At 39.5% G+C, this 22,377-nt stretch overlaps 1 protein-coding gene across 3 annotated transcripts in view; it reads right to left on the reverse strand.

The window, feature by feature from the left end:
• The window catches only part of pthlha (parathyroid hormone-like hormone a), an 81,285-nt gene that overhangs the window by 4,371 nt on the left and 54,537 nt on the right, over positions 1-22,377 (reverse strand). The window contains exons 1-3 of one of the 3 annotated variants that reach the window (XM_039660542.2): positions 16,554-16,691; positions 8,064-8,131; positions 6,981-7,104 (exon numbers count right to left, since the gene is read on the reverse strand). In XM_039660542.2, the coding sequence (XP_039516476.1) occupies positions 6,981-7,093 (113 nt within the window). In that variant the 5' untranslated portion in view covers positions 7,094-7,104; positions 8,064-8,131; positions 16,554-16,691. Of the gene's footprint in view, positions 1-6,980; positions 7,105-8,059; positions 8,421-16,553; positions 16,692-22,377 lie in introns of those variants that run through there. The other 2 variants (XM_089127064.1, XM_039660544.2) reach the window with 2 other exon arrangements.

Genomic DNA, 22,377 nt, shown 5'->3' on the forward strand with positions numbered 1-22,377 from the left:
GAAATAAACTGCAGTTCACTTAAAAATTAACAATAGATTACACACACACACACACATTATTTAGGCATAAGATTTAGAGCCTAATCAAGATTACAATGATCAAGTCAAGCTTGCAGTAAATTCAGTGTGCACCACACACACTTTACAGCACATGTGTTTGACCCTGTGACCTCAGCATTACTAACTGAATGTGTGTAAATCAGTTTCTCAGGCCTCCCACATCGATCTGAGTCTCTTCTTCATTTCATTCTGTTTCCCACGCAAATATTTCAATGTTTCTAATTGCTGCAATCCCGTTACCACTACATGAACTCACACAGACAGACACACTCTCTCCAACACACACAGTCACAAGCACTCACTCTTTCTGACACACACACTCTCTCTCACTCACACACACACACACACACAAACAATCTGTCTCACTCACATTCACACCAATACACAATCTGACATGGTGCCTTCAACCCAAATCCACTGACTGATCAGTGAGTGTTTGTCCTATCGCTCCTGTTCAATGTGTTTTTAGTTTAATCCAGATCCCGCATCCCAAATCTCAGAACCCGGATCTCGCATCCCAGATCCCAGATCCAATCCTCGCATCCTACATTTCACATCCCACATCCCAGATCTCAGAACCCAGATCTCGCATCCCAGATGCCGCATCCCACATCTCGCATCCCAGATCCCACATCCCAGATCCAACATCTCGCATCCTACATTTTACATTCCAGATTCCAGATCCCGCATCTCAGATCCCACATCCCAGATCTCAGAACCCAGATCTCGCATCCCAGATCCCACATCCCAGATCCAACATCTCGCATCCCGCATCTCAGATCCCACATCCCAGATCTCAGAACCCAGATCTCGCATCCCAGATCCAACATCTCGCATCCAACATCCCAGATCCCACATCTCGCATCCTACATTTCACATCCCACATCCCGCATCCCAGATCTCAGAACCCAGATCTCACATCCCAGATGCCGCATCCCAAATCCCACATCCTAGATCCAACATCTTGCATCCCACATCCCAGATCTCATAACCCAGATCTCGCATCCCAGATCCCACATCCCACATCCCAGATCCAACATCTCGCATCCTACATTTCACATTCCAGATCCCGCATCTTAGATCCCACATCCCAGATCCTGCATTCTTAGGTCCCAGATCCCACATCTCGCATCCTACATATCGCCTCCTAGATCCTGCATCCCACATCCTGCATCCCTCATCCGGCATCCCTCATCCGGCATTCCAGATCCCTCATTGAACCCAATCAAACCATCAGGAGTGCTGAAGTCCAGTGCACAGGCTTTTTAACCGGGACAGAGGCGTGGATTTTAAACATGATACATCAAAACTGTCACGGGCCGAAAGTGGCAAACGCCAATAATCACAGGCTTGACTGGAGGAGAACTGATGCTTAAACACTCACTGCAATAATTATAATTAATGCTTCCAGTGAGTCTCGGCTTAAATCATGTGTAGGTCGTTCCTGACAGCCTGGCGTTCGGCTCTATGCTACCGCTAACAGTTTTAGATGCTCGGCTCCATCCAAACGTCTTGAAACAATTACACACATCTCAGAGCCGGAGCCCCGCGCCAGACAAAGTGAAGCATGATTCAGTATCCACTCCTTCATCCCGAGGAGACACTCAGGTTAAAAATCACAAGCCGGTGTGACCACAAGGGGGCGCCAGAGGGTACTAATCAAACCAGGACACTGTAGGGAGTGTGTGTATGTTTGGGTGTGTGTGAGAGAGTGAGTAATGTGAGTGAGTATGTACACCAAGAAACTGTCCCTGAAGAAACAGCAAATCATTCATTTTTGGAGTTTAGTAAACATTTTCTTTCGGGAAATACACAGACACACGCACACACACGCACACACACACTCTTTCTGTGTCATAATAAGGCACTAAATGCATTGTTCCTATTGCATTTAATTTGTTGTTTAATCCCAGAGATAAATTACAGATTATCTTTTTGTTAGCTGTTAGTTGTAGCTAAGAGCATAAAAACAATTAATCACGATTAATTCATCCATCCATCCATCAATCCATCAATCCATTTATCAATCCAGCCATCTATCATCCATCAATCATCCATCCATCTATTATCCATCATCCATCCATCATCCACTGGGGATCTATCATCCATCCATCCATCACCCATCCATCCATCTATCCATCCATCCATCACCCATCCATCCATCTATCCATCCATCCATCACCCATCCATCCATCTATCCATCCATCTATCCATCCATCATCCACTGGGCATCTATCAGCCATCCATCCATCCATCACCCATCCATCCATCTATTATCCATCATCCATCCATCATCCACTGGGGATCTATCATCCATCCATCCATCCATCCATCCATCCATCCATCCATCCATCCATCCATCCAGCCATCCATCACCCATCCATCCATCATCCATCCATCCATCTATCCATCATCCATCCATCATCCACTGGGCATCTATCATCCATCCATCAATCCAGCCATCCATCACCCATCCATCCATCCATCCATCACCCATCCATCAATCTATCCATCCATCTATCCATCCATCATCCACTGGGCATCTATCATCCATCCATCAATCAAGCCATCCATCCATCCATCACCCATCCATCCATCTATTATCCATCATCCATCCATCATCCACTGGGGATCTATCATCCATCCATCCATCCATCCATCCAGCCATCCATCACCCATCCATCCATCATCCATCCATCCATCTATCCATCATCCATCCATCATCCACTGGGGATCTATCATCCATCCATCACCCATCCATCCATCATCCATCCATCCATCTATCCATCATCCATCCATCATCCACTGGGCATCTATCATCCATCATCCATCCATCATCCACTGGGCATCTATCATCCATCCATCCATCCATCCATCCATCCATCCATCATCCACTGGGCATCCATCATCCATCTCTCCATCTATGAATACTGTGCCGTACAAACAGCTTTTTTTCCAGGCTGGTTAAACTGATCCGGGAGATAATTCCTTGCCAGGCGTGGAACGATGAGTTTTCCTTTCTTTGGAAAGTGTCTTTATTCTTCCCCAGTGTCTCCTGAATAACACTTTGCTCCTGGCAGCTCGTGTCCTCCTCTCCTCTGTCACCTCTTATTATTTTCTTAATGTACTCGGACAGATTTATGAGCGAGGAACGTCCTGAGAGAGCGAACCTTTTCCATGAAGCCCAAAGCCAGTTTATGTGTGTCCGCAGACGAGAATGACGCCTCAGAAGTAAAGCTCTCTCTCTCTCTCTCTCTCTCTCTCTCTCTCTCTCTCTCTCTCACACACACACACACACACACACACACACATCTATCTATCTATCGTTCTATCTATCCATCGATCTATCTACCTATCTACCTATCCATCCATCCATCTATCTATCTATCTATCTATCTATCTATCTATCTATCTATCTATCTATCTATCTATCTATCTATCTATCTATCTATCTATCTATCTATCTATCTATCCATCCATCCATCCATCCATCCATCCATCCATCCATCCATCCATCCATCCATCCATCCATCCATCCATCCATCCATCCACCTACCTACCTACCTACCTATCCATCCATCTATCTATCTATAAATGTCTATCTATCTATCTATCTATCTATCTATCTATCTATCTATCTATCTATCTATAAATGTCTATCTATCTATCTATCTATCTATAAATATCCATCTATCCATCTATCCATCCATCCATCCATCCATCCATCCATCCATCCATCCATCCATCCATCCATCCATCCATCCATCCATCCATCCATCCATCCATCCATCCATCTATCTATCTATCTATCTATCTATCTATCTATCTATCTATCTATCTATCTATATAAACAAATAAAGGTGGACTGGTGCATGTTATGAGGAGGTTTATGTAAGAAACTGTATAAGAATGAATTGACCATGTGCTTTTTTCATCTCATAGAAACGGATTCAAGATTCCATGAATGTAAAAAAAGTCTTCTGTTTTTTGCTTCTACACTGTTTGAGTTGACTTTAACCACTACACGAGGAGTACTAAAGAGAGAGCGGGAGAGAAAACTCTTAGCGTGGCATCCTTCCATCTGGTCCTTTTTAGCATACCTGAAGATAATTGCTGCTTTGTGCTGGTTTAATTAAAAAAACAGGCAGAGAGAGAGAGAGCGAGCGAGCGAGAGAGAGACATGCGGTTTGATCTCAGGCTCGTGTGTTTCATCTTCTCAGGCTTTCTGGCTCGGGTTCAAGTCAAACTCCAGTAGGAGTCTTTGTCCCGGACAGCGATGGACTTGTCAGCATTAGCTGGTTATAAACGGTGAACGCCCTTCTGATGTGCCGTGAGATCACTGCGATAAAAGCGCTACAGTGAACACTGCTGAAAGAGGAACTTGTGTTGTTTGGCCACCGGCTGGATTTATCCTTCTGCTCTTCAGAGCGATGGGGAACATCATCACATCAGGCCTAGCCCTGTTGCTCTCACTAACTAGTGGACATTAGCATGTTTACTCTTCAGAAACGTGCCAGTAACGTTCAAACCAATGAATAATAGTGATAGTGACCAATTCATTATTTATTAAGTTGTGTTTGTATCACTTTCCCAGGCCTTCAAAATCTCCCTAACTTTGCAAAATTGCCCAAAATACATTTATTGCATTTATATAAAGCAAGTAATTGAACTCTAAAAGAAGGTTGTTTGTATTTATATTTATCTATTTAGCAGATGCTTTTATACAAATCACACACAAGAAACACTCTCTCTCCCACACACACACACACAAATGTACAAATCAGGCAAATCACAATTTCATTACATTAATAAAACATTATTAATTCTCGTTTTGAATGTGCATACAGCAAAAGTGTGCACAAAACCTCACAGCGTCTCAAAACCAAAGTGTGTGTCTCTCTCCTCACACACACACACATATAAACACAAACCGGTTGGGTTGCGTCTCTGGCACAAGCTGCACAACAATCCGCAGACGACGTCTCACACACAAACACACTCGCTCACATCATTAAAAGCCGATATGAAGTTCGGGAGGTCCTGGCACACACACACACACACACACACACTCTAAAGCTCAGGGAAGCATGTTTTGCATTCTGGGCCCTGCTGAGGGTTCGGGACATGAAAGCGTGTTTGGCATAATACACTCCAGCGGGAGAGGCCCGTTTGACTTGGGCCGCGGCCGAACTTTACATCAGCAATCTTTGTGCAGTGAGAGAGATATGAAACGGCACTCTGTTCAAAATGTCTTTTCCTTCTTAGTCGCTTGACGTTATCCTTTTACACGGGAATATCCTCGAGTTATCCTGTGAGGATCTTTCCTCAGATTCAGGTGTGACAAAAACTGGAAAAAACAAACAAACTGTTTTTTGTCTGTGACCCCCTTTTTCCCAAGAAAATATTTTAGGGCCCCCCTTCACATTTAATGATATTATCGCTCTTGTAAGCTTGCAGCAAGGATAACAAAATATGTTTTTTTTTCAAACAAACGGCATGTTTATGCACAAATAATAGCCTGTAATATTGAAAATACAATGACTAAAACATCAGTAGGCCCTTTGTAATTTAACAACGTAAGCCAAGAGAAGCCTATTAATTGGCCCTATTTGAAATGCAAAAATAAAAATATTCACACTGGTGTTTAGGTTAAAAAAAAGAAGAATATCTGCTATTAAATGACTGTTATCTGGTGATTCAATACTTGCATGTTATCTGTGAGGCTTTATCAATGTGAGGCTTTATTTTTACGCTTTTGGCGCGTTAATAAACTTGCATTTATTAACAGAATAATGCGTCTTTCGGAAAGAACAGTGTAGCCGGAACTACTTCTCTCTGTGTACGTCTATGACGAGTCACGCAGGTACTGTAGTACTCCGCAGCGGCAGCGATCCGAAATAGTCCCAATGTAAACACTTATAATAGGTGTACCATAGTGGTTCAGGATAAGACAAAAACACGGATTGATGATGAACTCACTCATTATATACATTTTGTAAAATTTGAACAGAAAAAAGTTAAGGACTTTTATTTAATGCTCATTGCTCAAACCCCCCCACAGAGCTCGCTGAGGCCCCCTTGTGGGCCGTGACCCCCCCTGTTAGGAACCGATGGTCTAGACGCTGTTTTATGTTAAATCTTCTATTTTTCTCTCATTTTGTGGTAAAATTATTCTTATTTTTTCATAGTTTATCTGGAGCTCACTTCTCTCTCTCTCTCATGCTTCACTATCAGAGGACAACATCCATCACAAAAGCATCTCTGTGTGTGTGTGTGTGTGTGTGTGTGTGTGTGTGATCAGCAGGTGGGTCCCTTGAGCCCTGAGCAAACACACAGGTGGGCTCAGACTATCAAAACACCTTCCAGCACGATCCAAAAACTGCGTTTTCCAGTGCATCACAGCCAAAACGACACACACACACACACACACACACACACAACAATCACCAGATCTCAACGTTTGCTTTAGAAAACGTGTAAAACGTTGGCTGTTTCTTCTTGTTTTGCATGAAAACATCTCAGATCCCTCTTTCATTTCTAGTTTTCTCATCATAAGTCTGATCTCATTCCTAGTTCTCTCATAACTGATGAACTTTGCGATGTTAACACGGTTATTGAACTGAACTGAATCAACATTGAACTGAATTCTGTAGAGCTGCTTTTACAGCTGAACTTCACAATTATTGAACAGAATTGAATCAACATTGAACTGAATAATGACACTGTTGCTGAAATCCGATGAACTTTACAATTTCCAACAAATTAAATCAAACTGTTACTGACAGATTCAAGAAATAAAGCAGACTTCAGACGCGACCATTCTCTCCAAAACTCGAAGAGCAACAGTAATGCACAAGCTTTAGCAAAACATTTATGTGTTTACGTCCACAAATAAGTCAGTGATGTACAGTGTGACTTACATTCGGCTGCTGAGGGCATCGACGGGCCGGCCGTGGTGCGGGACGGGAGAACACAGTAAGAACAGAGCAAAGACCCAATGCTGGAGAGCCCGTCTAGTACAAACCATCCTCATCCTCAGCGGACCTGAGCAAACACACACATCACACTCGTCAGTGCCAACGGTTCAGCTCTACGCCTGTCCAAAGTGGCATTTAGCATCTCGTTCTTGTGACGCGGAAGGTGAATATGTTCAGTTCAGTCTCATGCATTAGAAATAATAAGCTTTTTTTGTGTGTGTGTGTGTGTGAACATTTCAATGATCTATGGAGCCGTCTTGCACTATAAAGCACCTTTTGTGCAATGAAAAAGTCCACCCATCTTACTCAGCATTTTTTGCCTTGTTTTCCAGTGCAAATATCGAAATATTCTTCAAATCAAGACACATTTACTTCAGAGCATGTTATAGTTAGTAAGCGAGTTTATGCATGAAACAATAAAAATACCTGTCGGCGGGGTTAGAAAAATGATTTTTAATTTAGTTTTTTTAATTTTTAATTTTAATTTATTTTTTATTTAATTTTTTTTATTTTTTATTTAGTTTTCCATTTTAATTAGTTATTATTTGACCCTCACTGGGAGATTAAAAAAAAATGGTTTTAAGCATACACTTACTCAGCATTTTTTGCCTTGTTTTCCAGTACGAATATCTAAACATTCTTAAAATCAAGACACAATTTACACTTCAGAGACAACATTTGATAAAAAAATACAGTGAGTGAGTTTATGCATCTTGTTTTCTAGATGCTCTTTCTATTCGTTTTAAGCACAAACATACTTCATTTTGATCCATTTTCCAGAAATCAAGACAAGTAGTTTTGCTTCTCAAGTTAACGTTTCTTGATTTAGGAGTGTTGAGACATTAGTTGAAGCGAATAGATGTTCTTAACACTGATGAACCTTTATTAATGAGTGCTTTTCTCCCTCCACATACTGAAGAAGAGTTAGCTTTAACTTAAACCAGTTCAACATGTTGGAATTCCAGTAAGTCCACAACAAAACCCCCAAAAGCCCCATGATGAGCAACAGGAGAGAAACGTACTCACAATGATGTCTGTGTCTCGGTCTCTTCTGTCCTGCGAGACAGAGCGCGAGTCTCCTCAAAGTTTCCAGGCTGCGATCAAACACACAAACAAATAAAAAATCAATGAGTCCAGGTGAACGAGTCCTTCAGCATTACGTCTGAGATGATCTCGACCACTAACGCCACGAGAATCCAGAGGAGTGTGTGTGTGTGTGTGTGTGTTCCAGGTGGTCTGTCCTGCACTGACTGACTCAGTTCTGTTATAGAGGAGTCAGATCAACCCACCAATACTGTGATGGGAAACTTTCTAAACTGTCTTTGCAGGAGAGAGAGAGAGAGAGAGAGAGAGAGAGAGAGAGAGAGGGAGGTGACGACTGGGAGTCCTAACAAAGACTCGGGAATCAACTCCTCTGTGTTTACATGAGAGACAGATGTGGCAAAAGAGCGGCAGAAGTCTTTCAGGAGAAATTCTTTTCTTCTTATATACACTCTCAGGAAACATTTGGGCTCCCCAAAGACCCCGGTGGTTTTAAAAAGAAACCGTTTGAAGAGTGTGAAGAAGAGCATTTTAAAGTCGCCCTATGGTGAAAATCAAGGTTATAATGAATGTCTATGTGGTGTTTTTAATACACTTTAAGACACACCATGTGTAAATTCATAAATCGACAGCATTGCTGAGTATTTCCTCCTTTAAACTGCAGTGAACCAAAGTAATAATAATGATTTGATCCCCTTAAACTCATCTTTGATCACCAAAATGACATATTTAAAGGGGTGATGAACTGAGAAATCAAATTTTCCTTGAGCTTTTGACATCTAAGAGGTCATCATATTATAGGAATATCCTGTAAGTTTCAGAACTGAAAACGTCCTTGTTAGTCCAATAAAAGCTTTTATTGACACCAGCCTCTGAAAACGACTCGTTTTTAAAAGTGGGAAACTATGACGTTGAAGGGGTTAAAACCCCACCCCCCGGCCGGTTTAGCCCCGCCCACCGATTCACACATTACACGCATAGCTAAGTAGCCTAACATACATGCCTGTAAAAATGAATATGCTTTATCTAATCAATAAAATTGTGGCAACAGATTACAAGCAATATTATTTATTAAATTGAACAAATTAGAATTGAGTAATAGTTAATCAAATTAACATTCTAATTAATTCTAATTTGCACAATTTAATTAATAATATTGCTTGTAATATGTTGCCACAATTTTATTGATTAGATAAAGCAGATTATTTTTTTCAGTGTGATGACAAACCGGATCGTTCTACCGAGCGATACAGAATATTGTGCAGTGCTGGTTGTGGAAGAAGACAGTCGCTGCATAAGCTTCCAATAGGACTTAATGGATAAACTTTATTTTTAATGACGTTCCAGCTGATGAGGGTAAAACATCGTTGTCTGTTCGCTTCATTTCACTGAGGATTGTTTTGTAAACAAGACTGGATTTGCAGATGATTAAGAGTAAAGAACGGTGCTGTGCCGTCTATATTGGATCTGACAGGAATGGTGACTCTTGGTCGAACATGATGTATGGGCGAATCCGGTTGCCATTTGACAACATTGGACGTTTTCCCCCACGAGCACCGACGGGTGAGTTAAACTCATTATAATATGCAAAACTGTTCTCCACTCACATTTATTTCCAAGTCTTCAGTGCGACACGCCCATAAAAACCGAGCGTTTTCAGGAAGGCTCACAACTTGGGTACAAAATAGCCTATTACTTATTCATTTTGATGTTTTTGAATGCAAAAACCAAGCGAACGTCATAAATTGAGAAGCTCAGACAACAATATAATAAAATTTTAAAAGCCAGTTCATGACCCCTTTAAACGTTTTTTCACTGAAATGTCTTAAAATATCTTGAATGTAACTCGACACCCTTGCCTCATTTAGTATGCCTGGTTCTATGAATATGCAAATGAGCCCCGCCCCCACTCACTCACTCAGAGATCCACTGGTTGACGATCACACGTCGATCTGATTGGTTACAAGGTCGTTTGTGACGCCAGCGATTTCAAACCGTGTTTTTGAGACTGTCTTTGTTTGGTACTCAGCAATGCTGTCGACTATGTCTTCAAGCATATTAAAAACACCACATAGACAACATCATAGTCAAGCCAAAATGAGCCAAAATGAAGAATTTCAGACATTTAGTTATTGCATTGAATTGCAAAACAATTCTAAAATAAAATGAGTGCAATGAGCTCTATTTCGTAATAATAAAAGCAGTCGACTTTCTTTAACCTTCACGTTAGCTACTTTTATAATTGGTGACAAACTTCTTCTAACCCTCCTGAGGACCGCTGGACTCCTCTGTAGTGAAAGGTAAGTCAGTTGACATTTGGGGTTAGTAGGAAGTCATCTGTGCGCTAAAGCTCCTCAGGTGATGTAGTTTGTCAGCTTGTGTGTGTGTGTGTGTGTGACTGAAGGCTATTGTTGGCCTTTCGGTGCCAGATTTCAGACACGCGTAAGCAAAGACATTTTCCACACTCCCTGATCTTTAGCTTTGGCCGGCCGTGAGCGCTTGTCACTCAGCAGATTTCTGGTGCAGTAAGGGCTTCTTTTGCATCGAACTTTCTATTTTTTATAATATTTATATGTGTGATGGTGGATATTTCAGCCCAGATCATCATCAGAAACACAAGAACGTCTCGAATGAATTTTCCAATCTGGTTACCGTTAGTTAGAAGCGTCTAAACTAATCATAAAGCAGCAATAATCTAGGATCACTTAGTTAGTTAGTTAGTCATGTGTAAAGATTATTGACTTCCTCAAACGTTTTTAAACTAGCGCCAGATCTTTACTTTCATATTGTGACCTGCATCCGAATGTAGCGGATTATCGGGGGTGGGACGTGGTTCTATGCGTCGGTTGTTGATTGGCTGTTGAGATGTGGGCGTGGCACTCGAGTGTATGCAGATGAGCGTGAGCTGAAAGGGGCGGAGTTTAAGCGGATTAAATGATTGGAGGATCCTGTATACGTCACCAAAGAAGACATTTTGATTAAAAGGTTAAAAAATAAGCTCTATGGAGTTATAAAAAAAAACTGCATTATGCATATAGACAATACTCATATGGCATATCAAGATGCATAACGTAGGTTTGACATCAATAGCTGCGTTTTTAAAATTCTTCAAACTGCAAAAATTGAAATTGCGAATTGAAAAAAACGCCGAATGGAACGTCAATCTCCTAACAACTCCAATATATCGCTAATAAGTTACGCTCGCATGAGGAGGTTTTTCAGGTAATTCGAAAAAGTTTGCAATGTAAACAGTTTTTTTCGCATTTACAGGTCACATGATGAACGTAACAGTCAATCATTCTTTAACGAAGCCGCGGTGTGTTTGGACAGAAGACGAGACAGTTCTTTATTAAACTCATAAAAAACGAACGACAAACAAATACCACAATTTATCAAGACCTTGACGTAGATATGAGGGAGAAACACCCAGAAACTCACAGTACACTTTCCTTGTCATTAATGCTTGGATAACACAACTACGTCTTCTTCCATTAAAAATAAAGGTAAATGCAGTTGCAGTGGCGAGTTAATATACATAAACCAACCAACATCCGTTTTTAGAATGACTAATGATCATTTCGCAATAGTTTTTTATCGACAGTTAGAAATTATCGGAAACGTTTTGCGCAAATCCGTAATGGAAACACGGCTAATGACACCAAACGCCGTTGCCCTCACACTTACACCATAAGATTTACAAATGTAGAGTATTTTAGTGACTTTACTATAGTACGACTTCAGAAGAGTTATAATGCGCACAAATCTTGTGTACTACTTTTATAACCGGGTTTATTCGGTTCGTTTTAACGGCCATTTTCCCACCTTAGAAGAAAAATCGTTAACACTTAATTTTACAACGTTACATATAGTAAGTATAGTAATAACAGTAAATTATGCATAGTTAATGCAACTAACCCTAACACCAATTCTATAACCTTATAATGTAATTACTTAATATTACTCATGTACAATTACTCTGTAACAGACACACCTTAAAATAAAGGGTTACCCTTTATTTTAAGGTGTCATTGTTACATTTAAGTAAGGAGTCATATTAATGAACTACATGTGCTTACTATAGGATTAGGGCTTGGTTGAGGGTTATTTGGATGTAATTATGCATAATTTACTGTGGTAAGTACATGTAACATATGTAACAATGACAAGTGTTTCCCTTTAATGGTTAAAAGAGATCGTTATGTATTATTATCACACTTAATTGCGGCACTATTTTGGTCTGTGGACACTGGCAGTTTTTATGTGTTAATTCTTAATCTGAATCACATCCGAAACTTCCTCTTTCCCAGAAGAGTGACTCATTACCGCTTCTCATTCATCAAGGTTAATTGATTTTCACAGCTGTCTTGTACATTAGTGTCCGTCCCACGCACAGACGTGTGCGGAGAACTCGAGGAATCCTTCCGGATCTGATCCAGTCACACACAACTCTCACATCCTCACTAATCAATCAGAAACTCATGCGACTCAAGTGTCCATTTAAACATGAGGTTTGCAACAAATTAAAAGTTTGCAGTGATGACGGAATTTCGTAAACTGAAAAAAATAATAATCATAATGATATAAATATAAAATATTATAATAAAAAAGTGGGTTCCTCGCAAAAACTTGGATTTTATCACAGTTTATGATTATTATACGTTTCGTTCATCTTCACAAACAAAAATTGGGGCCGAAATACAATTGGCAGAAGTAATAAGCTAAATTAAAATTACAATTTTGATTTTCTCTTGAAGATCTGTGGAATAATTTAAACGAAATGTCTGTGTGTGAGTGGAAATCTGTCATCGTCTGGACGTGTCTGACTCTCGGCTCACTTGTGTTTAAAGTCAACACGAAATCAAAACAGACTCTATTTACTTTCTTAATTCATGTTTCTGGTCTTATTGAGAATGATTCACCAGTCTATACATTATATAAACAAAATGTCTTCATATTCATTATCAAAATATAATAACTTGTCATTGATAATTTCCTAGGTTTCTGTCGCTGTCATTCACACAGAAATACTTCAGACTACATGTTAGTGTTTCATGCTGGCTGTAAACCACTAAACGTTGTGTAGGTATTTCTAGCGTTTTGATTTGCTTCAGATGTTTCTGCGTGTAAATGTGTTTGTGTTTACTAACGCTGGCAAACGCAACAGGTTGACAGAACGTCTCGCGTCATATAGCTCGAGGCTTGAAGGAACGATAGAACGATCCTATTGACAAAACACCTCGATTACTGTCTGTTGTGGTGTGTGTGTGTGTGTGTGTGTGTGTCTCGCGTTACTGCACTGCAAAAACTACATACCAATTAGCATTTTTGTCTTCTTTTCTAGTACTAATATTCTTAAATTAAGATACATTTACTTGAGAAGATGACTAATGCCCTGGTATCAATCCTTTAAACAAGAACAAATATCCGACTATGGGGTTAGAAAACATCTCACAATATTCCTCATTATAATAATTAATGCGCAGGATAAAGGGGCGGGGCCTGGTTGAGTTAGTTAGTAGTGTGTTAAACTCGCGGTTATGGAAAGGGGCGGGACATTTCCCAAACACACTCGACCACACTGTTCCAGCCGACCAATCAGAGCACAGTGTGCTTTCAGGAGGAGGGGCTTCATAGAGACAGGAAGTAAGAAGACAGACTGGGAAGAGAGGAGCCGCAAAAATGGAGAATATGAGGAGAATACTCAACATTCAAGCAGGAAAACCTGTCCAAAAGCCTCTTTAATTTAAGAAAATAGATACTTGTAATGGAAAACAAGACAAAAACATGATTGTTTTGCAGTGTGTGTAATAGCACACACACTCTTCCCCGTCCCGACGCTTAAAAGAGAAGAGCACTGATGATAAAGAGCCTCCGGTGTTTTACTGTGCATGTTATACGCTTACATGCTGATGTAGTTAAAGTTCCACTTCAGTCACACAGGTCCTGTCTACCTGTTTCAGCTCCTGTGGTCCACACACACACACACACACACACACTTATATAAGGGTTTCGTGTTGAGTTGGAAAAAAAGACCTCATTCGGGGGCACTCTGTAGAGTATACTTTACCTGCATATAAACAGGTGAAAAAAGTCTTTCCTGGCAGGAGGCGTGAAGTGGGACAGCGCCAGGAAAGCTGTTTTAGATTCATCCAGAATTACTGGCTTTTGGCAGAGAGCGGCATACATACACAAAACAAATGTTCGCTTTTAATCTTACTGCTTTTTTCCTCCGTCTCTCTCACACACACACACGCACAAGTCGTCTAATCTCTCTCGCCATCCGAGGACGTTTTATTTAGACATCAGATTCAATATTGCAACACTAATATGGGAAGGGCGACTTAATTAAACGAGAGTGCACATTTACAGTTAAGACTTTACAGATGTTTAAGCCAAAAATAGACCTCATTTACATCGACCAGTCACATTATAATGCTTGTTTAACGAGGGTGTGTTGGTGCATGAAGGGTTAAACCAGAACATAACCCGGCATTGTTCCTCGTCCCAGAGTAAAGTCACATCATTGGCTGCTTCTTGTCTTTTCATGTGGATTTGTCTCATTTCTCTCCTGAAGTCATAAAGTATTATATCACACCGTTCTCTTTACGATTCAGACTCGCACAAACCCAAAACCCCTTTTTTTCACATTAATGGATCTTTTTCCCCCATCCAATTATAAGCAGAGTTTGATTCTTGGGATTATAGTGAATTAATACTCACTATATGAGCCGGAGAGATTTACGCCGCTCTAATACTTTAATGAAGAAACTTGATCTGCATATGAACCTTGACCATCAGACCAGTAGAGTCAATAAAGCGAAATCTGCTTTAAATATCACATCTAATCAGCAATCTATGATGAAACATCAAGACTACAATATATGTGAGTGTCTGTGTTAATGTCACAGCTGCATTTAAAATGCATTAAAATAGGTTTAAGTCAAGACTGTTTTAAGTTTACTGAAATTTTATATATTTTTAAAGCCTATTGAATGTTTAAAATGAGGGCTTCAATATATTATACAATAAAATAATATTATATTAATAACATTGGCCGGTGTTACTAATTTCATTCCCAAAAATCTTTGATATATATACTGTATATATATCAAAATCACTGATATATATATATATATATATATGAAGAGTTCAGATGCAAAAGCCTCTAAATGCCATTTGAAATTTTCTTCTTTAATGATGATTTTTGTCAAACTTGTATATTTAAGTTCAGTAATTTCACTTAAATAACAATTAATAGGTAATTATCATTGCCATTTAAGTGAAATCACTGAACTTAAATATACAAGTTTGATAAAAATTATCATTCTAGAAGAAATTTTCAAATGGCACTTAGAGGCTTTTGCATCTGAACTCTTCATATATATATATATATATATATATATCACATCGTAAAGATAATATAAAGGTTGGTTTTGTAGTATTTTTGACATTATTTGTCACATTAATGCATCATTTTAGTAAAAGAGAGAGTGTCTGAAGCTAAATCAGCCAGAAATCTCAAAATTAGCTAACATTAATCTCACACTAACACATCTGAGAATTAGGAGACTGAATAATCTTCATTTAATCTCATAATTAACATCTGCGTTCCCAAATATTAAAGGTGAAGAGCAAAACCTATGAGTTCATCTTCAGCGAGATCCAATCTGATCTGATCTCTCAGATAGAGGATCAACATCACACTGATTTACTGTCATCTCTATCGCAACCCAACTCAAACACACAACAAGATGTCCTCTGAGCCGCACACACACACACACACACACACGTGCTTCATCAGGAATCTGTGAGAGCCTGTTGTTGAGATACTCACAAAAGAGAGATTCCACAAACTGAGACTTTTGCTTGAGTTTCTCCTGCAAAAAATAAAAAACCTCAACTCCAGATTTGCAGAAGAAATCTCAGCAACATCTCAAACTGAGCCAGGGAAAGTCAGCGATCTCAATCTGATCTCCAACACTTAACTTCCAACACGTAAAGTTCGATTTTGTAGTATTTATGACATTATTTGTCACATATTTTTAGTAAAGAGAGAGAGGGTGTGAAGCTAAATCAGCCAGAAATCTCACAAATTAACTAACATTTCTCATTAAACTCGATATAGAGCGAATGATCCATATTTTAAATATCTATACTCTTACTGTTGAATCTGTTTTCATTCTCCTGACAAACTAAATCAGAGTTATTTTATTTTACTAAATCAGTATTTTACGAAGTTACAAAGTTATAAAGTTTATTTTAAGAAGTTACCTGTTACTATATTGACTTGATAGTGAATCTACAATAAGTTGATTCAATAATATTTCATAAAACTAAGAACATCATTAAGTTTCCTGAGCCATAAATGAGAAACCTTTTAATAATAAGACCTCGACGCTAATATACTCTCACAAACCTGTAAGTACCAACAAGAACAGTGATATTTCACTGCTTTAAAAGATGAAAAATACTCACTGAATAATTCAGATGGAAGTCCACAAAGTTGCCTTAACAATCCATACGGATATTTCTTCTGCCGGTCAAAAGTCTTGTGTTTACGGTCCTGAAATCGGTCCTGATCTCTTGAGTCTGAAGCTTTCTTGACTCTTGAGCTCCTCTGCTACTTGTGAAGGAGTTGAACGTTCAAAATATATATATATGAGGTTCAGGGCAGCTTCTGACATCACTGAGTAGTCAACACTGCCGCCTCACACACACACACACACACACACACACACACACGACATGCTGCATATGAAATTAGACGATGCCTCAAAACACACACACACACACACAGACATAAAGTGTGGGTTGTGGGGTTTTATATCTAACTGTATGCCAACGTAACTTTTTTTGAAACAGAAAATCACATGTTATTCATTTTTCACAGTATTTTTCGTGTGATTCACACCGGTAAAAAAAAAAAAAAAAACAATAAAAAAAAAATAATAATCACACACTTTCCCAGAAAACTTGCCCCGTCGCGTCACACACGCTGATACCCAACACTGCAAATGACTGTTATTTCACGAGCTTAAATGCTACATAAACTTCTCTCAGGCACATTAATATTATCATCATGTAAAAGCCGAATATGAAAACAGACGTCGAGACGCAGCTCTGTTGTGGCGTTAAACCGTGATAATTAACTTAGGCCCGAGTGTGGAGGAATGTGGCGAGTGTATGAACACGCTCCAAACTCAGCGCAGCGGTCAATGATGTGTGTTTAACGTCACAGCTAATCTGAGTCTGCAGGGAGAGAGAGAGAGAGAGGTCGTCTGAGCTGAGGTTGAGCTATGTTTAGTTGCGGGCGCTGCTGGTGGTTTGGGCTTTACTGTGGCCCGTGGCGTGTGTATCAGTGTATCGTGACCCGCTCTGTGCTCCGACCGCTGACTGGGAACGGCACCACAAAACACCAAACACACACATTAGAGTCTGACACAGCCCTGACTGAGGAGGATCTGTGTGTACTTGTGTGTTCATGAGTGATGCGGTGATGTGTGGCGTTGACACCAAGTGTACTTGTGGTCATTCTAGTAGCCATGATTATGATTTGCATAAAGTCTGGTTCACGTTGCAGTTTGTCCCGAAGCGTGTACTTTTGTTTTGTTATTAGAGGCGCAGATCTGGTCTGATAAGGACAAAATAAGTCAACAATAAGTTAAAGTCGCTTTTAACGTTGTTTATGTGTCTATGTGGTGTTTTTAATACGCTTTAAGACAAATCATGTGTAAGTTCATAAGCAGAAAGAGTATTTTCTGCTTAAAGGACAACTCCGGCGCAAAATGAACCTTTGGTCTAATTACACATTGTTACCTAGTCAACCGTTATCTGAGATTTGTTTTCATGATTGCCAAATGTAAAGAGTTTTATCTCTAAAAACAGTTTAGCCTATAACGCTAGTATAATGCTAGTATATAGGGCATAGAGTAATGACAAATAAAAATCGCTTGTTATTACCACTAACAAGGCTCAAAATAGCCCCACACCAACACGATGACATAATAAGAGTCCCTACATTCAAACCGAAGCATTGAGAACTTTGTCAGTGTCCAAACAGTTTAATAAGAAGATATTTTATACACACAGTCAACTTCGCGAATACAGGAAGAAGCCATCTTGGAAAAATAGTCTCTACCAGTCGATCTACGAACGCCGATCCAAGTGCGCTGGTGAGATGTGAATAAGGTGATAAGGTGAGCGTGAACAGTAGGCTACATGTACATATTGAAGAGAAGTAAACGGTTCGTGTTTGAGACCATATGAGATTCTGCACAGTTCAACGCACTTGGATCGACGTTCGTCGATCGACTGGTAGAGACTTTTTTTCAAAGATGGCTTCTTCCTGTATTCGCGAAGTTGACTGTGTGTATAAAATATCTTATTAAACTGTATGGACACTGACAAAGTTCTCAATGCTTCGGTTTGAATGTAGGGACTCTTATTATGTTATCGTGTTACTGTGGGGATATTTTGAGCCTTGTTCGTGGTAATAACAAGCGATTTTTCTAGCATTATAGTAGCGTTATAGGCTAAACTGTTTTTAGAGATAAAACTATTTACATTCGGCAATCATGAAAACAAAACTCAGATAACGGTTGACTAGGTAGCAATGTGTAATTAGACCAAAAGTTCATTTTGCGCCGGAGTTGTCCTTTAGAGACTCAAAAACACGGTTTGAAATCGCTGGTGTTTCTGACGTCACAAACGACCTTGTAACCAATCAGATCAACGTGTGATCGTCAACCAGTGGATCTGTGTGTGAGTGAGTGGAGGCGGGGCTCATTTGCATATTCATAGAACCAGGCATACTAAATGAGGCAACATTCAAGGCATGAAGACGTTTTTTTTTCAAGGTATAACTTTTAAATATGTAATTTTGGTGATTAAAGATGAGTTTTAAGGGATACTTATTGAGTACAGGGGGACTTTCATTATCAGCAACAGCTAGTGAGTATCTTTGCCCTTCAGACGGATCGCGTGAATCGGGAGGTTTGGAGATGTGTGGTCCGTCTCGAGTGCCAGCGTCTCTCAAACTCGGACTTTCTTCTTCCCATGTTCTCTTCACTTTTACCTGCTTCTTCCTCAGGATGTGACCTGAAATATATCCACCTGGTCCTGGCAGTGACGGTGGGAGTTAGCAGCCAACACACTCGTATAGCGCTCCTCAACGATCGACTTTCTTTCCAGACGAAACACACAAGAGCGATTTTTTGACCCGGAGGTCAGTCGAATTCCTGAGTTTTTCCTCTTTAAGGGTAAATGACTGTGGTTTCTGTGCAAGGCAGGTATTTTATACTCAGGCATCCCACTTTAAACACATCCGTCTTTTTGAAGGCATGAAAAGGAAGATGGATGTTATGAGGTCAGTTTAAGGCCTAGCATCACATGTTCCTCTGCTCCCGAGTCCAACAGAAACGACGGCTACTTTAATGATCACACACTCGCAGGGAAAGCGAATGAGTTCGTTTTCCTGTTGGCTTGCATGAAAGCGTCAAGCAGGCAAATGCAGCTGAAAAGCTAGACGTTCAAGGAACAAACAACATTGGACCCCATTGACTTTCATTGTATGGACAGAAAAATGTTAAATCTTACACTAATAATGACACATTGAAATAAAGTAGAACCAAATGTTATTATACAGGTATGAAAGCAACATTTGGACAAATGTTTGAATTGGATTGAAGTTTCATGTATGAGTGAACTTAACATCACTTCCCTTTTTCCACGAAAACACATTATGCCCAAATAACTGGAAGATAATTTGAAGAAATGTGTCTGTTACAGACTATAATTACATATAAATGTATATAATTGGATCATGTCCAACCCGATAACACATGCTAAGTTGCACTCAACTGGAAAAATTCATTAGCAAGATTTGAGATTGCTCATCAAAGAGAGAAGATGCAATATGTTGCGCATTTAAAAGAGTCTTTGCTTTATTACAGCATTGAGTGAATTGAGCTAAAATGCTTCCACGTGTGTGTTCGCAGTTTGTTGTGGAGACAGAGCTGAAATAGACAGATATGGAATGCATTTTAACTACAATAAGAGTTTTTTTTTTTAAAGAAGCCTCTTTGAAGGGCTGTAATTAAGACCAGTCTGTGCTAATTGAATTAGCACAAGATGCTCCTGATTACTTCTCGCCCACTACAGAGAGGAAGTTGTCACTTTATATGTATTTTAAATGGTTGTAATGGAAACGAGTAACAGTCTAGCGGAAAAGTATAGTGATATTAAACGGCTGAGTTGTATTTAATGTTGCATATGATATTCTACATCGAAAAACAAATCAAATAATTTCAATAAAATGTGAAACTTGTCCAAAAACAACAATGACCTGATGCATGAGATTTGAGTTACAACTAGGGATGCACCAATATGAACATTTTGCCCAAAACCGATAATCTTGTATTTTTGAAAGCCGATAACCGATATATCGTCCGATAAATCCAAATCAAATTTTTCAGAGACTGATTACATAAAACAAAAGTCTCTTAATTAAAAATCATGTCCCATGTACACAACTAATGATGTTTTCATTATAATTTTATGTAGCCGATATGTCAGATTTGCACTTTTTTCAGATTTCCTTGTTTTTAAGTGAATCCAATCATATTTCAGGCAATTTAAATCCATCATGTTGAACAGTGCGCATCTGAAGGAAACATTACATTATTTGTCAGTTTTAATATATATATATATCGGATAACAATAACATTGAACTTTAATAGATATATCGGCCGATACCGATATGGTGACCGATATATCATGCATCTCTAGATACAACTGGGATTTTTAGTGAATAAAGCCCTAGATTTTAGCCTACGCTATCTCACGACCAATTCGTACGAATTCGTACGAGTGATTCAAAAGTGGCTAATATGACCTCACTCGTACGATTTGTCTAAACCCACGTGATGGTTATGTTTAGGGGCGGGGTCAGGGGTAGGTCATTCGTACGAATTCATACGAATTGGCTAATTCGTAAAATATGTACGATTTAGCAAAATCGTACTAATTCGTACGAGTTAGGTCGTACGAATTAGCCACCTCATAAAATTCGTACGAATTCCCGTGAGATCGGGTTGTTTTAGCCTGTTCCTCACACAAAGCGTAGGACGATAAGGTGGCTAATATGATAAGGTAATTAAGTATTATGGCTAATTCTTATTTACAGTGAATTAACTTTCATTGAGCAGCGTGAACGTATTTTGTGTTTCGCATCAAACCTGGAATGGCATGAGGATGAATAATGGATGACATTTTTGGTAGAAAAAAAGCCCTCTTGCAGCCAATCGTAGGACCAAATCTTATTTTGAAATGTCACGGTTTAAAACCACTTCCAAGAATCTCAAATCCCTCGACTGAATCTCGACCCAGATCCATTTCTCTTGTGTGTCTGCTAAACGCAGGAGCTTAGCGTGTTCATCCGACCTCCACGATGCTTCACATGGAAGTGTCTTGCACACATACGCCGATGGAAGATCTGAAGTCTGTAATTAATCTGTGGTGTTCGCTCTGGCTATTATTAGCCGTGTGATGTGTCCGATTTGCTTTGTGTGGCAGCGAGTCGAGAGCGAAACTCAATCCAGGACGAAAGCGTCTCATGTAGAGCCAGGAATTCAACAACACTTCACTTTCTCTCTTGTCTTTGGCATCGCTGGCTCATATGTAATACTGAATTTATTGTGCATTGTTTGTCAGCATGAATTCTCCAGTGGATGTTATTGGTGGGGTTGGGCTTCATCTGTGCTGAATGGCATCTTCCTCCATAGGCCAACTACATCTTGGCCGTTTCTCGAGTGGAATAATGGGGGTGGAATTACAAAACTGCGCTGCATCTTAATCACCTGAGAAAAACACTTGGAGAGGCTAAAAGTGTACTCTTTAAAGTTGTGCTTGCTGAGTCAAGCATTCTATTATTGCTTATTTAAAGTCTCCCTGTAGTCAGTAATTATATCCCTTAAAGTGTTAGTTTACCCAAAAATGAAAATGATGTCATTAATGAGTCTCCATTATGCCCATCAGACATTCATCTTCAGAGCAGTTTAAGATATTTTAGATTTAGTTTGAGAGCTTTCTGTCCCTCCATTGGAAATGTGTGTACGGTATACTGTCCTTGCCCAGAAAGGAAATAAAGACATCATCAGAGTAGTCATGTGACATCAGTGGGTTAGTTACATTTTGGAAATACATTTGGGTCCAAACTTAACAAATACTACGACTTTATTCAGCATTGTGTTGTCTTCCGGTTCTGTTGTAAAGCCGCGTTCATTAATGACATCATTTTCAT

The sequence above is a fragment of the Pimephales promelas genome, chromosome 24 (assembly GCF_988280905.1).
Source record: "Pimephales promelas chromosome 24, fPimPro1.hap1.1, whole genome shotgun sequence".
Taxonomy (NCBI): Eukaryota; Metazoa; Chordata; class Actinopteri; order Cypriniformes; family Leuciscidae; genus Pimephales; species Pimephales promelas.